Source organism: Phyllostomus hastatus, unplaced genomic scaffold, assembly GCF_019186645.2.
Source record: "Phyllostomus hastatus isolate PE091 unplaced genomic scaffold, TTU_PhHast_1.1 phas_contig_86, whole genome shotgun sequence".
In the NCBI taxonomy this organism is placed as follows: Eukaryota; Metazoa; Chordata; class Mammalia; order Chiroptera; family Phyllostomidae; genus Phyllostomus; species Phyllostomus hastatus.
In genome coordinates, this window is record NW_025333977.1 from 18,148,229 (window position 1) to 18,163,071 (window position 14,843).

Sequence of the window (14,843 nt, forward strand, 5' to 3'; positions counted from 1 at the left end):
GAAACTCGAAGACAGTATTTTTTCTTTCCAATTCATAATGAAATATTTTGACCGTGTGTGTGTATAGTTTTTAAAAATAAAAAAGCATGTTTGCTATTAGTTTTCAAATTAAACTTTTGATTTTTAAAGCATACCTTTGTCCTTTGTACTTGAGAAAGAGTGATTGCTATTTATATGTATGTGGGTGGGCCTGAAAATACTGCTTGTGAGCTATTTTTCAGCATGAGTGCATATGAAAATTTGTCTGTAGTGAGAATTTATGCACTGGGCTGGTTTCCAGGAATACTAATATGAATTAGAGATAGCTCACCCTTGAGGAATTCATAGTAGAGTTGATGAGAATGTTAGTGTGACACTTTATATTAGAAAGTATAAATAAAGTGAAGTGATACTGCTAGGGCAAAGACACCTGTCTGTGATAAGGGTCAAGGAGAACTGTAGAAAAGACACTGACGCATACTTAGGGCCTATAGGATGCATAGTACTTCACTAGGAAATTATGCAGGTGCCGGTAGTTCCAAGGAAAATGAAGAGCAGGTTTGTTTTGGAAATGAGATTTCTGTATGTTAGAAAAATAGTCATACTAGAAATGAAGATCTAGGAATTTATCCTAAGTATGGGATTTATTTAAACATAAGCTAGGTCAATTTTAATTATCTTCAGAACAGAGAACTTGAATTATACCCTCAACTAATAAACATGTTCTGCTTCCTAAGTTTTCCCATCTCAGCTGCCCCACGTAACTGTACCACCATGTAATGAGTTAATTAGACCAAAAATCTTAGATTAATTGTCAAGTCTTTCTTTTTCTTCACACTCATATTCAATACATATAACGCTTTGATCATTTCATCTTCAAAGCATATTCTATCTTCTTATTTGGATCTTCACTGTGAGTATTCACCTTCATGCCGCCGTCATCTCCTGTCTACTATTTTGAAAGCCTCTTTACTGGAGGCTTATTACAGCCTCCTCATACTGCCTTTCCCAGGAATCTACTTGCCACACAGCAATCACATGAACTTTTAAAATATAATTGAGAACCCGCCATTCCTATGTTTCTTACCCTTCTAATAGCTCCTTACTGATTTAAGACAAAATGCAAATTCCTAATGCTCTTTTAAGACCCTACAAAATTCAACTTTATTATCTGTGGTTCCTGCTATCCTTGCTAAGCTCCAATCTTTTTGTCAAACATAGTAAGCTTATTTTTGCCTTGATGTTTTGGCACTAGCCTAGAATGCTCTCTTAGATTATTTGAATTGTGGACACCAAGGAAAAGATTCATTTGCTGTGAACCTCAAAAGGAATTTATTTTGAGTCCATAGAGTCCATAGAGATGGACTCTATGGTCAATTAAGGACCCAAATTTTATAAATAATAAGAGCTTAGTGGCTGCTTGCTTACAGGGGCTTCTCACAAACTCTGTATTCAAAGAATCTCAGACTGACCTCTCTGCCTCCCACACTATGCCCTCGTCAGTTATGCCTGGCTGAATAAACTTTACAAGGGAGTTCCTGCCCCATCTAATCAGAACTGCTCCATGATGACCAGCCAGAAAGTGCACACATTGGATACCTCATGTACGTAAAATGGACCTAACTGGACCATGGGCAAGAACTTTTGCCTTGTTTTCACTTTGTCTTGCGGAACACAATTTAGGGTGCTCACTGAGTCTGTGTCTCCTAGGCTACAGCTCCTTTTGCTCAAATAAGTGTTTTTAATTCTTTATTATAGTCTAAATTTTGGTTAACAACATGAAGGTCTTGTTCTTGCTATCTGCATCTCAGATTTAGGTCATGACCACTCAGCCTAGGTCATCCTCCAGGCATAGGTCATCACAGTGCCCTCTAAGTAAGACCTCTGGGTAGTTGGCAATGGGAATAAGGAATTCGTGACAGAATATAAAATGATGCACTACTTTCTTTATAGAGAATTTTTGCTGTGTAACAAAAATGTCAACGATAATATCTAATATGTAAGAGTCGTACTTGTTTTATTTGTAAACTATAGATACCAATATGGTGGAAATTCTAGAAAGAAGTTTTTCATCTTTGTGGGTGTGTTGTCTGTTGTCATTTTCTTAATTTATTTTTTTATTTTATGTTTTCCCATCACAGTTTATCCCCCATACCCTCTTCTACTTACACCCATTCCCTATCCCTATAATCATCATACTGTGGCCCATGTCCATGAGTTCTTTCTTCTTTTTTCTTTTCTTTCTCAATCCTTCCACTCCCACCAACCTCACCAACCCCCAGAGTTGTCAGCCTGCTATGGGCCTGCCTCTATTTTGCTTATTTAGAGTTCAGTTTATGCATTATTTCTTTATTTAAAAGATTTTATTTATTTATTTTCAGAGAGGGAAGAGAGGGAGAGAGAGAGAGAGAGAGAGAGAGAAACATCAATGTGTGGTTGCTGGGGGTCATGGCCCGCAACCCATGCATGCACCCTGACTGGGAATCGAACCTGCGACACCCTGGTTCGCAGCCCGCACTCAATCCACTGAGCTACACCTGCCAGGGCTTATTCATTATTTCTACATGTGAGTGAAAAAGCTAGAAGTAGCTTTCTGTTGATCATAAATCAGTCCTGATTATCTGATAAAGACCTGTATGAACATGATATTTTTCTATAAATTATGAATGCAGCTATTTTATTTATTTTTTAAATTGTATTTTTAATTATAGTTGACATTCAATATTATTTAATATCAGTTTCAGTTGTACAGTATAGTGGTTAGACAATCATATACTTTACCAAAGTATTCCCCTCAGTATTTCCAGTACCCACCAGGCACCATACATAGTTATTGTAATATCATTCACTCTATTCCCTGTGCTGTACTTTACAACCCTGTGACTGTTTGTAACTACCAATTTGTAGTTCTCAATCCCTTCACTTTTTTCATGGGCATAATATTCTTATTTTTAACCCTTAGTTACCATCCTATTACATCTTATCAGCCAAAAAATGGAGGAATGATGTGTGTCTGGGTAACATGAAGGTCAAGGGAATTCTGTTAGTGTGTAGTTACAAGACAAAAATGTCAGTGCTACTTTTCCTTTATCTTGTGAGAGGAAGAAAGGACAGAGGCTCGGCAGGTCCGCATATCCATTTTATCTATACCAACAGCCTAAAGTACAGATACACTCTGCAACTGATTGAAGTAAATTGTAAGTGCTTATTTGAACATTGCATTATGGAAATTAATGACTATAAATTGTATTTTCATTTAAGGAGTTTTAGTGTGTTTTTTCCCATGTAAAAGAATTAATGTCCTGGTTAAGATCCCAGAATTATGTGCCACAGAGCATGGAAGAGCCATTTTGGCCTGGAAATGTTAAGGGCAGATGTGATCAGTTATTCATAGACATTGAAAAACTTTAATAAATCTTTTGCAAGTGCATAATTTTCAAAAGCACAGCCTTCGTGGATTAGTTAGCAGTAAAATGCTATTCCAAGCAGTTGAAAGTATTAACATTATGGATGGAATTATATCTCATCATTCATTATATTTCTGAACAATTCCTGACAAAAAACAACTGTGTTGGTATTCAGTTGTTGTTACTGAATATTTTCCTCCTGAGACTAATTAAACAACAGGTTTAGCTGCCACTTTAAAATTATGTTATTATTTGGTTCAAATAGGTGATATATGTACATGTTATAAAGTAGAAAGGCACTCAAGTGTAGAACATGCAAAAAAATTCTCAGTTCCATATTTCTATCAAGCCATTTAGTTCCTTCCTCAGAGTCATTCACTGTTATTCTTTTAAAGTGTGTTTCCAGAGATAATTGTTTTCATTTATTGATTTTTTTGGAGAGGAGGAAGTGAGAAACATTGATTTGTTGATCCACTGATATGTGCATTCGTTGGTTGATTCTTTTTTTTTTTAAGATTTTATTTGTTTATTTTTAGAGAGAAAAAGGAATGAGAAAGAAAGAGAGAACAACATCAATGTGTGGTTGCCTCTCTTATGCTCCTTGCTGGGGACCTGGCTTGCAACCCAGGAATGTGCACTGACTGGGAATCGACCACGACTCTTTGGTTCACAGGCCCATAGTCAATCCACTGAGCTACACCAGCCAGGCATTTATTGATTCTTGTATATGCCCTAACCAGGGATCAAACCCACAGACTTGGAGTATCAGACAAGGACCTAACCAAATGAGCTACCTGGGCAGGGCCCAGAGACCATTGCTTTCAAACAAAAATCACAATACATCCATAATGTTATGCATCCTGATTTCTTCCAATTCAAAAAATTGGAGACTTTCCTTATCAACACATAAAGATTTACCTAATCTGACTGCTAAGTGGTATTCCATCTTATGAGTAAACCAAATTAGCTTCAATACTATCTTAGTATTACTAGACCTTTATGTTTGTTTGTTTTTTTCTAATCTTTATATACAGAAAAAATATTTTACAGTCTAGTTGAATTCCTAGGATATGCAAACTACTCTCGCTCTTTCTTTCCAGAGAAATAGGGTCCTTTCTCAATTTATAGAGAAAAAAAGTTGTATTTACCATACTTTTCCTTGATTTATAAAAAACTCTTCTGTCCTCTTATTTCAATTTTCACATTTAGCAAACTGATTGTATTAGATCTCCTTTCTTAATCTTTTCTATTAATCTTTTTCTCTTTTTTGTACTTTGTTTAGTTTTATTTCATTTACTTTTCAATCCTATTGCTATTTTCACTGTGTTTTCAGCCAGAACAGTTCTCTTTTGTGTTGCTCCTAGTGTGGGATTTACACCTGAGAATTGTTTATCCCTCTTACTTTTTTCCTCTGATTTACTAACACATGTGCTGTCTTTCTCTGTTAAGTGCCACATCTTTTTAAAATTCTTGTATTTCTGCTGTAAAGTATTGGTCATGCTATCTCTCATTTTATTAAGATTTAAACCCTGGCTGGCATATCTCAGTGGATTGAGTGCTGGCTGTGAACCAAAGTGTTGCAGGTTCGATTCCCAGTCAGTGTACATGCCTGGGTTACAGGCCATGACCCCCAGCAACCACACATTGATGTTTCTCTCTCTCTCTCTCTCTCTCCCTCCCTTCCCTCTCTAAAAATAAATAAATAAAATCTTCAAAAAAGATTTTAAAAAATTTTGTGGCAATTTTTTGTCATAATTTTATCTGCTCCACGAAATCATTTTTTTTCCTACTGAATGTGTTTGTCCATTCTTTATTTTTCTGTTTCCTTCTTTTTATTCCAGAGTTTTTCTGTAAATCTAGTGCTGGCTTTTTAGTTTCAATGAGTTGAATTCTGGGATCAATAATTTGCAGAATTTTTTTTGTGTGTAAGGCAGTTTTTCTTAGGGCATTATTGAATTAGGGCATGATTTACTTAGTTTATTATTGAAGAAATATATTCAAAATATATATTTTTATATTTAAGGCATTTAAAATGTCTTAGCTTAATGATCCCTTCATGTTCATTTTGACCTTCATCAGCCAGGAGTATCTTAAAATAATGAAAAGAAGAGGTATTGGGTAAATTTAATGTCTGAGCAACAAGAATTTAATTTAACTTAGTTAGCAACATGATACCTCCTGGCTCTAATTAAACAGAGCTCAATAAAAAATAAGTTTTAAATTTTAAACAAATAATTATATAAAGTATATTTGAGAGTTATTGACTTATTTATAAAGAAATAAAATCACTGGTAGAGTGCTACTCAAACTGGAAATATAATATTGTGAATTACTAAAATAAATTTAAAGCTTTTGTGGCTATTATCTGATGGTGTTAACATACATTTTTAAAAATATTTTTAAAGATTTTATTTATTTATTTTTAGAGACGGGGAAGGGAGGGAGAAAGAGAGGGAGAGAAACATCAGTGTGTGGTTGCCTCTTGTGTGCCCTCTACTGGGGACCACACCTGGGACGCAGGCATGTGCCCCTACTAGGAACCAAACCAGCAACCCTTTGCTTCACAGTTTGGTGCTCAATCCACTGAGCCACATCAGCCAGAGCTTAATATACATTTTTGATTGTCTTTTTTTATAGAACAAAAGTGTGATCAACAATTGATAATCATTGTATTGAAGTTACTTTTTCTGGGTGATGTACCTCTCTGAGATTCTAATAAAAATTTATTACCACACTGATTTACCTATAGTTTTTGAGAATGTAGGTTTCTTTTTTTTTCTTCATTTCAGCATAGGAATTTGAGCATTAGCATAATATATAAAACCAACCTATATCTCTATATATTTTTAAGATTTTTAAAAATATTTACTCTTATATGTCAGCATCATTTGGACTCTACCATTTAAAATAGTCATATTTCTAGTACTAAGGACTGAGTTAAGCAAAGAGCATAACAGACCTTTGAAGGTAAATCCCAGTGTATCCAAGGGTCATGCAAGGTTGAAATAGTTTGAAACAAAACAAAGAAATAAAATGAAAAACAATATGTAAGAGTCACACTTGCTTTATTCAGAAACTACAGAAGCCAATATGGTGGAAATTCTAAGCAGAAGTAGCTTTATCTTTCTGTGTGTGTGTGCATTGCCCATTGTCATTGTTTTAAATACATATTTCTTTTATTTGTTTTCCATCACAATTCATCCCTCTATATCCTCTTCTATATCTACCCACACCCCTCCCTCCATAATTACCACACCATTATCCCTGCCTATGAGTTCTTCCTCTTTAATCTTTTTTGCTCAATCCCTTCACACCCTCAACCCCCCTCCAGAGCTGTCAGCCTATAAGTCTGTCACCATTTTGCTTATTAGTCCAGTTGGTTCATTAGGTTCCACATATGAATGAAATCATATGGAAGAAGTAGCTTTTTCTTGGTCAGAAATCAGTCTTGATTATCTGATAAAGAACTAGTTTGAACATGTAATTTTTGTAAAGAAATTTTGAATACCACTATTTTATTTATTTTTTTAAATTTCATTTTTAATCACTATTGACATTCAATATTACTTCATATCAGCCTTTACTTAATATGCCTTTACTTCATATGCCTTTACTTAAGGCATAAAACATAGTAGCTAGACAATCATACCCTTTGCAAAGTATTCTCCTTGATATCTCCAGTACATGGCTAAAGCAATTATGTCTATCACACCTACCTTCGAGAACAAACCTTCCGGAACTCACGTAAGTATCTTTTTTGTGACAAGGCCTTCCATTAGAATTTCCTCATAGACCCTACCATATGGTGGATTTGCCCACTGATAGGTTAAAACTATATTAAATATAATCTGTTTCCTCTTCCTTTTCCTGTTTCTTAAGAGTTAGACCAGGAATTCCCACCTATTTCTGCCAAAATTTGTCAACACTTATTCACATAACACTGTATTAGCATAGGGCTATGGGAAAATAATTTATCTAAAAGAAATGGAAGAAATGATTATGTCCAAAGAATACTTGCTTTTGAAATTGTTAATGCATAAAAATAAGAAAATTTTAGAATATTTATGAATAATAAAAATTTATTTTGAAAGGTTAAAAGGAATTTTTGCATTTATGAAATTACATCAACCATAAAGAGAATAAGTTGAAATGAAAACTATCTGGGAGGCAAAACAAAAATCACTACCCTTAATAACAGTGGTAATAAGATAATAGATTAGCTATAGAAGGCAAATCAGAGAGGAAGAGCAAATATCAGGGGGGAAACATCCTAAGTGAGAGTAGTTCTAAGGAAGCAATAAAGAAAAATTAAAGGGAGACTAAATTGGGACAGTTTGATGTAATTAGACTCAAGAATAATAGGACCAGAGGAGGTGAGAATAGAGTGGACAGAGGAAAAATAAGAAACATATATTTAAAAATTGTCACAAAATAAAGATACATTTTAACTAGTAGATTGAAATACCTTTGACGACTTAAGGAAGAATATGTTAGATAAATAATAATTAAATATATTTGGCAAAATTATACATGTGTATGTGTGTTTGTGCATTTCAGTTTACTATGACTGCTGTAATACATTAACACAAACTTTATGACTTAAACAATTCAAATTTTTCCTCTCTCAGTTCTAGAAATTAGAAATTTGAAATAAGTTTCACTAAGTCATAACCAAGGTCTCATCAGGGCTACCTTTCCATCATTGGCGCCAGGGAAGAATTCATATTTTTGTCTCTTCTAGATTCTGGTATCTGCTGACATTCCTTAGCTTGTGGCTGAATCTCTCCAATTTCTGCCTCTGTGGTCACATTGCCTTCTTTCTCCTCTTCTGTGTTGTCAAATCTCCCCTCGGTCTCTTTCTTATAAGAATACATGTGATAGCATTTAGTGCCCTCCTGGATACTCCAGTAAACACCCCCTTCTCAAGATTTTATAACTTAATCATTTCTGCAAAACTATTTTACACACTACAAGGTAACATTTACAAGTTTCAAGATTAAGAAGTAGATGTCTTTTGAGGACCCATTACTTAACCTTATGAGCTACATGTATGCATGCATGCATATGTAAATCTTATCAGTACCCAAAAAGAGATATGGGTTGTATGCATGGAAACAAAACTCTACTTGTTTTTAGATTTTTATTCTCTCAATAACTCAGTATAGTTGAAGAAAAATATTTAAATGGTGATATTATAAATTTAACCAAGTATTTATTTATTTGCAAAGGCAAAGCAACCAAAAGATTCACTGAGCCATAAAAACCTTGGTTTATTTTTTCTAAAGAAAACATTTTGCTGAATTATAGATAGAAGGTAGATGAGTCAAGATTACAAACTTATGGAGAAGAGAGTTGTTTTATAAAAGTCTCGCAGTAAGCACTATGGCTTAAGAGAGACTCAAACATCAAATCAAGTCTCAGTGCTAGAGAGTGGGCTCTGCTCAGTCCAGATTTACACTCAATCTCTACGTAATCTCCTTCAGTCCAGTGGCTTTGTATAACATCTTGATGCTGGAGACAACTTAATTTATATCTCCAATCTAGAAATCTTCCTTCAACTCAACTCTCATTTAACAAAGAGTTTTTTTTTCTCTTTCTTAGATATCTAATAGGCATCTGGAAGTTAACACACTCTCAAACAAACTCTTGTTTCTTTTTTTTTTTACTTTTTAAAAAATTTTAATTGTTCAAATACAGTGTTCTGCCTTTTACTCCCATCCCAGCCACCCTCCACTTGTTTCTTTATTTAGACCTTCTGGACCTACAACTTTCCTTTTCTCAGAATATGATAAGCCTATTCAACCAGTTACTTAGGCAGAAAATGTTTATTTACACCTCTAAATTAACATTTTTTAATTAACACATTGAATGAATAAATAAATTATGAATTAAAATTTCTCTCAGTAAATACCAGCACATATTTTAATATATATATGTTATGTAAGCATATACATTTTTATAGTAGACAAAAATTCACATATATGTAACTATATATCAAAAAACTTAAAAAGTTTTCTTGGTATGATTACAATTTTTAAAAATATTTGCTAAGATTTATTTTGATGAACACACATCTTAAAATTTTGAACCAACACTATTAACTTTTTCTACAAATAAGTCAAAGAAAAAAAGAAATGATAATTAATTGGGATATGGATATGAATCATCAAATTATTTTCAAGATGGAGGACCTCCTCAGGTACTTGTCTTCTTACATGGTAAAAGTAGTTTATCTCTAAAGTTGCCTTTAAAATCTGTTGAGTAGGAGTGTTTTATATGGGAAAATATCCCAAAATATTACACTCTTGAATTTCTTTAGGTGAGATCCAGGTAGATTTAAGAAAACTGATACCCCATGCATTGGATTGATACTAGCAATGTGATACTTTTCATCAGGACATTAATATACAATAATTTAAATATTTCTTCAAGGAATAGGGATAATTTAAAAAGTTGAAAATATGATAAAAAGACATCATAGAAATATCAGAATGTTTTCCAGAAATTGAAAAATATATATGAAATAGAATTCCATATAATAGTGCTAGACAGTGATCAGGAAACTTAGGTGTTCTGGAATTTGACACAGTCCTTGGAAGCCTTACATCTACTTTAAGAGAAATAAATAGTTGCCTCTCTACTTGCCTTTAATGCCAGGGAAATTGAGAGAAAGGACATGGTACTTACTCTCCATCTTTGAAATCTTCAAAAATCTAAAAAGAAAGAAGGAATAGTAGGGTTCTGTTAGAATTTTCACTTAACATTTTGCATATGACTTCAAAGAGAAAACTCCAAGGGAGATTATTAAAATTTTATCGTTCATGGTTATGTGAAAATGTTAATTCACTTACCAAAGAGAATATTATACACACATTTGGTTTAAAATTGAAATGCTACAGCAGATGTTAGCATTTGAGTTTTTCATTCACTTAATACCTTGCACAAAGATAGTAACTTCAAAATTATCATATTACAATGTTGTAAAACAAAGGCACATTTCAACTAAAGAAAGCCAGAGAAATATCTTTAAGAACAGTGGGAAAGGAAGAGTCTTCTTGCATGAAAAATGTTGTTTTGGGCTTGGGGCTATAGACTAAAGGCTCATTTCCATTGCTGTGAAAAAACCATAGCTAAACCAAGTTATGTTCCTTCCAAACTCATGTTTCTGGGAATCACATTTCCTAGGGCCTGTACCCAAAGGCCTAATAGTATAATGAAAATTTGCATTATACATATAAATGTAATCCTTTATATCACAAGGACTTCTAGACAACAGAACAAAAATCTGTAGCTATTACTTTGCATTAAAGAAAATTAAAGGAGAAGAGAAAAAGGAAAATAAAAGAAATAATATGTGAAAAATGAATTTGTTCCCAGCCATTCTATCAGGAAAACAACATCACCATGAAAAGTTACATTTGATGTAGAAAGGAAGAAGAAAAATATTCTGAAATATTAAGTAAATGGTAAAAATTAAAAATGTCAAAAACTTAAAATTGACACAAATATGCAAACTATTATCTGCTTAACTTCTTACAGGGGTGTTCAACCTTTTGATGTCTCTGAGTCATACTGGAAAAAGACAAGTTGTCTTGGGCCACACATTAAATATATTGTGACACATAATCACAAAAATATCTCATAACATTTTAAGTAAATTTGCAATTTATTGTTTGAACACATTCATAGCCATCCTGAGCCACATGTGGCCCCTGGGCCACCAGTCAGACACCCCTGGAAAATATTAGGGGAAAACCAACAAAAATAGGCATTCAATACCTCATAAATTCAAGTTCTGCCACCCTTTTCATTAGGTTGTTAAGAGAGTCATTGTTTCTGATGAATATCTGCTGCAATAAAAATATTTGCATTTTCCTAGTTAGAAAGTGGAAAATTGGTAGGATTATAATGGTTCCTAGGTCTTTTAAGAAGTCTTGGCTGTTGGTTTAAGCTGTTAAAGTAAAAATTTAGTGGACAAAGTCAATGGGAAGGGATGATTTTATTCAAGGCTGCTGCAATAGAGGAGAGAAATTGAACTCCTCTGTAACAAAAGCTGTGAGGGTGTTAAGTGCTAAGGTGAGTTAGTTAAAAATTTCTTGAGGACATTGGGAATGGGTTGACCAGTTGGTTGTGTTGAACACATTGAGTCATTATTGAATTTGCAAATGTTTTTTGTCTATGATTAGGCCATCTGTGTTTGGTAATCGGCTCCCATCAAAGTTATGATCTTACCTTTCCACAGAGACTGGCAGATGAAGGCACTATCTTTTTAATCCCTAGTTTCAAAGGAATAGTTCCCAGGTCTTTGAGAAACACATGTCCTGTGTAGTAAATCTGACAAGAGGCTGGGAGATTTACATACATCTCCAGGGGTGGAGAAAGAATTAACAATTGTCAGATTTCTGAAATAGGTCAGAGGCCTGCAGTCTGGAAGAAATCTGTCCAAAGTTTAGTCAAACTGAGGAGAACATAAGAGAAGGAAGGAATTCCTACCATTCATGACAGCATGGATGGAACTGGAGAGCATTATGCTAGGTGAAGTGACCCAGGCGGTGAGGGACAAATACCGTATGATCTTACCTATAAGTGGAAGCTAATCAACAAAACAAACATGCAAGCAAAATAGAAGCAGAGACATGGAAATAAAAAACAAATGGACAGCGACCAGAGGGAAGTGGGAGCAGGATAACAGGGGAAAGAAGGGAAAGAGTCAAGAAACTTGTATAAAGGACACATGGACAAAGACAAAAAGACAATGGTGGTGGAGGAAGGGTTGAATGTGGAGAGGGGAGGGGAGGGCAGGGGCAAGTAATGGGAGGAGATGAGGACAACTGTAACTGAACAACAATAAAACAGAAAACAAAAAACAAAAAAGGAGTATCTTGGTTAAGGCAATGACTGAATTTATAGTGCAGTTGAATTAGCTATATAAGTAATGTTTCTCTGGTGTTTTTCTTTTTTCTCCCCCTTGGTTAAACTTAAGCATAGCTATCATAGGTAGATAATCCATGCACAGATAGATAGATAGATAGGCAGCCAGACAGCCAGACAGACAGATCATTCTCCTGGCATATTCATTTCAAAGATTTTAAAAATTCTTAACGTTGTTAAATAAAATTTTATAGTATATTCTCCAGAGAATTATTTGTTAAGTATATTTTTTCCTCCCTGACCTGTTTGAAGGAAATCGAAATAAATAAATAAATAAATAAACAAACAAACAAATAAATAAATAAATAAAAGCAAATTAAATGAGAGGGTTTTTGCTTAATCCTTTTACTTTTTTAACCCAGCCCCATACCCCCTCTCCTAGGAGTGTTAGTCTGGTCTCTGTCTGTGACTGTTTCTATCTTGCTTGCTATTGTATTATGTTAATTAGATTCCAGATGTGAGTGAAATCATGTGGTACTTGTCATTCTCTGGCTGGCTTACTTCACTTACCATAATGCTCTCCAGGTCCACCCATGCTGATGCAAAGGGTGAAATTTCCTTTTTTATGGACTTGTGGTGTTGTGTAAATATATCAGCTTTCTTATCTACTCATCTACTGATGGATACTTGGGTTGCTTTCAAATCTAGGCTATTATAAATAAGACTGCAATGAATATAGGGGTGCATATACTCTTTCAAATTTGTGTTTTGGGTTTCTTTGTACATATTCTCAGGCTATATCTTACTTTAGTTTTTAATACGTGACATATGAATAGATAGCCATCATATAGTATAATGCATTCTCCTTATTTGAATATGGCAAAATCCCCTTTATACTCCATCTTGGAATAATTCAGTGAAAGTTTTTATGGTGATCTTTTGCTGAACATTAATAGACTCCTATGTGTATAAATGCATGTATTTATGCATCTACCTCTGTGTGTGTGTTTGTGGTGGTCCTTTCTTTATTTTTTGACCTTCTGATGGTTCCACCAAGATTGTGTCTGTAAATGACCTATTGGTTTATCTTCACATTAAATGCATTCAGTCAAAAACCTTGTATTCCCTTTATTTCTTACCATCTTAATTTTAAAACAAACTATAAAGAGAACCTTTTGCTCTAGTTGGTGTAGCTCAGTGGATTGAGCATGGGCTTCGAACCAAAGCATCTCAGGTTCGATTCCCAGTCAGGGTACATGCTTGGGTTGCAGGCCACGGCCCCCAGCAACTGCACATTGATGTTTCTCTCTCTCTTTCTCCCTCTCTTCCCTCTCTAAAAATAAATAAATAAAATCTTGAAAAAAGAGAGAGAGAACCTTTTTTAAAGATTTCATAAGACTACAACTACCACAGGAAATTTGACTGCTGAGTTTGCTTTCTTCAGCAATGTTTGGAAGGTTCCATTTATTAGAATATTCTGTTAAAATGTCACAACAGAAATTACATTAAGATTTATCCATGGAATTTATTTTCTGATTGATCAGAAATTAATTACTTTACTTTTAAAAATTATACCTTTCCTCTTGATGTTTCATATATTAAAGATTCCACATTAAGAGGGGGTTCAAGTGATTCCGAGAAGCATAGTGGATCCTGGAAGGACCCTGCAATGGCGCCTGAAATCAAAGCCTGATAACGCACCTACCACTTGTGTATGTGTGTTTTTCCCTTCATCTCAAGATAAGGAAGAACTAGAAAGCCAAAATGTCCATTTCTAGCAATACTGAAATGCTGTCAAAAGTGACTTTGCTTTTATACCAACTCTCTCTAACCAGCTGAAGCTGATCAAGTACCATGAACTTTGAGTGAGGATGGCAGACTCGTACTAGCTCTAACTATAGTCACACAGGAAAAAAGAAAATGAGACTGACTTAAACAGTGTATGGACATGTAGACACACTTTGTTACATCTTGAGTACTAGTTTTCAATTAATATAAGCAACAAGTCTGCAGGTTTTTAAATCTTAACTTGTACCCTTTAGTGAACTACAGTGAATTTATTCACTAGGTATGATCCATTGCCATGCAAGTTAGTAAATGTAGTTTTGTAAATTTTAGGTTTTAAAAATAGTATTATTTGTCTGTCAAAAGTATAAATATTTGTCTCTTAGAATAGAACAATGTTCTTATGAAAACTGAACAATTGTTCCTAATCTTTCTGGGTCTAGCCAAGTTTTCTATCCCAGATAGTACGTAACTTCTGACTTTAGATTTCTGCTCATCTATTTTTTTTTTATTAGTTAGTTATAGGAAGAGCAATTTACATAAGCACATGTTTGGGGAAGGTCAAAGAGTGGGGAGTTGCAAAAGGGCAAGAGTTGAAAGAATAAAGAATATGATTTGGTGATTCTAAGCATGTATATATTTTTAAAAAATATAAAACTGATGTATATTGTTTTACATTTTTTCTCTTAGTAGCTTCATTTTGTTTCTACCCAAGGGACCAGTCTTCTTTTTTTAAGATTTGATCTTGTTGCCCTGGCTGGCATAGCTCAGTGGACTGAGCATGGGCTGCAAACCAAAGCA

At 34.2% G+C, this 14,843-nt stretch overlaps 1 protein-coding gene across 4 annotated transcripts in view; it reads right to left on the reverse strand.

Annotated features, from left to right (window-relative positions):
* The window catches only part of BCHE (butyrylcholinesterase), a 74,397-nt gene that overhangs the window by 16,074 nt on the left and 43,480 nt on the right, over nucleotides 1-14,843 (reverse strand). For 2 of the 4 annotated variants that reach the window (XM_045851960.1, XM_045851961.1), the window contains 2 exons: nucleotides 10,074-10,099; nucleotides 6,435-8,245 (listed from right to left, as the gene is read on the reverse strand). In XM_045851960.1, the coding sequence (XP_045707916.1) occupies nucleotides 10,092-10,099 (8 nt within the window). In that variant the 3' untranslated portion in view covers nucleotides 6,435-8,245; nucleotides 10,074-10,091. Of the gene's footprint in view, nucleotides 1-6,434; nucleotides 8,246-10,073; nucleotides 10,100-14,843 lie in introns of those variants that run through there. The other 2 variants (XR_006787223.1, XM_045851962.1) reach the window with 2 other exon arrangements.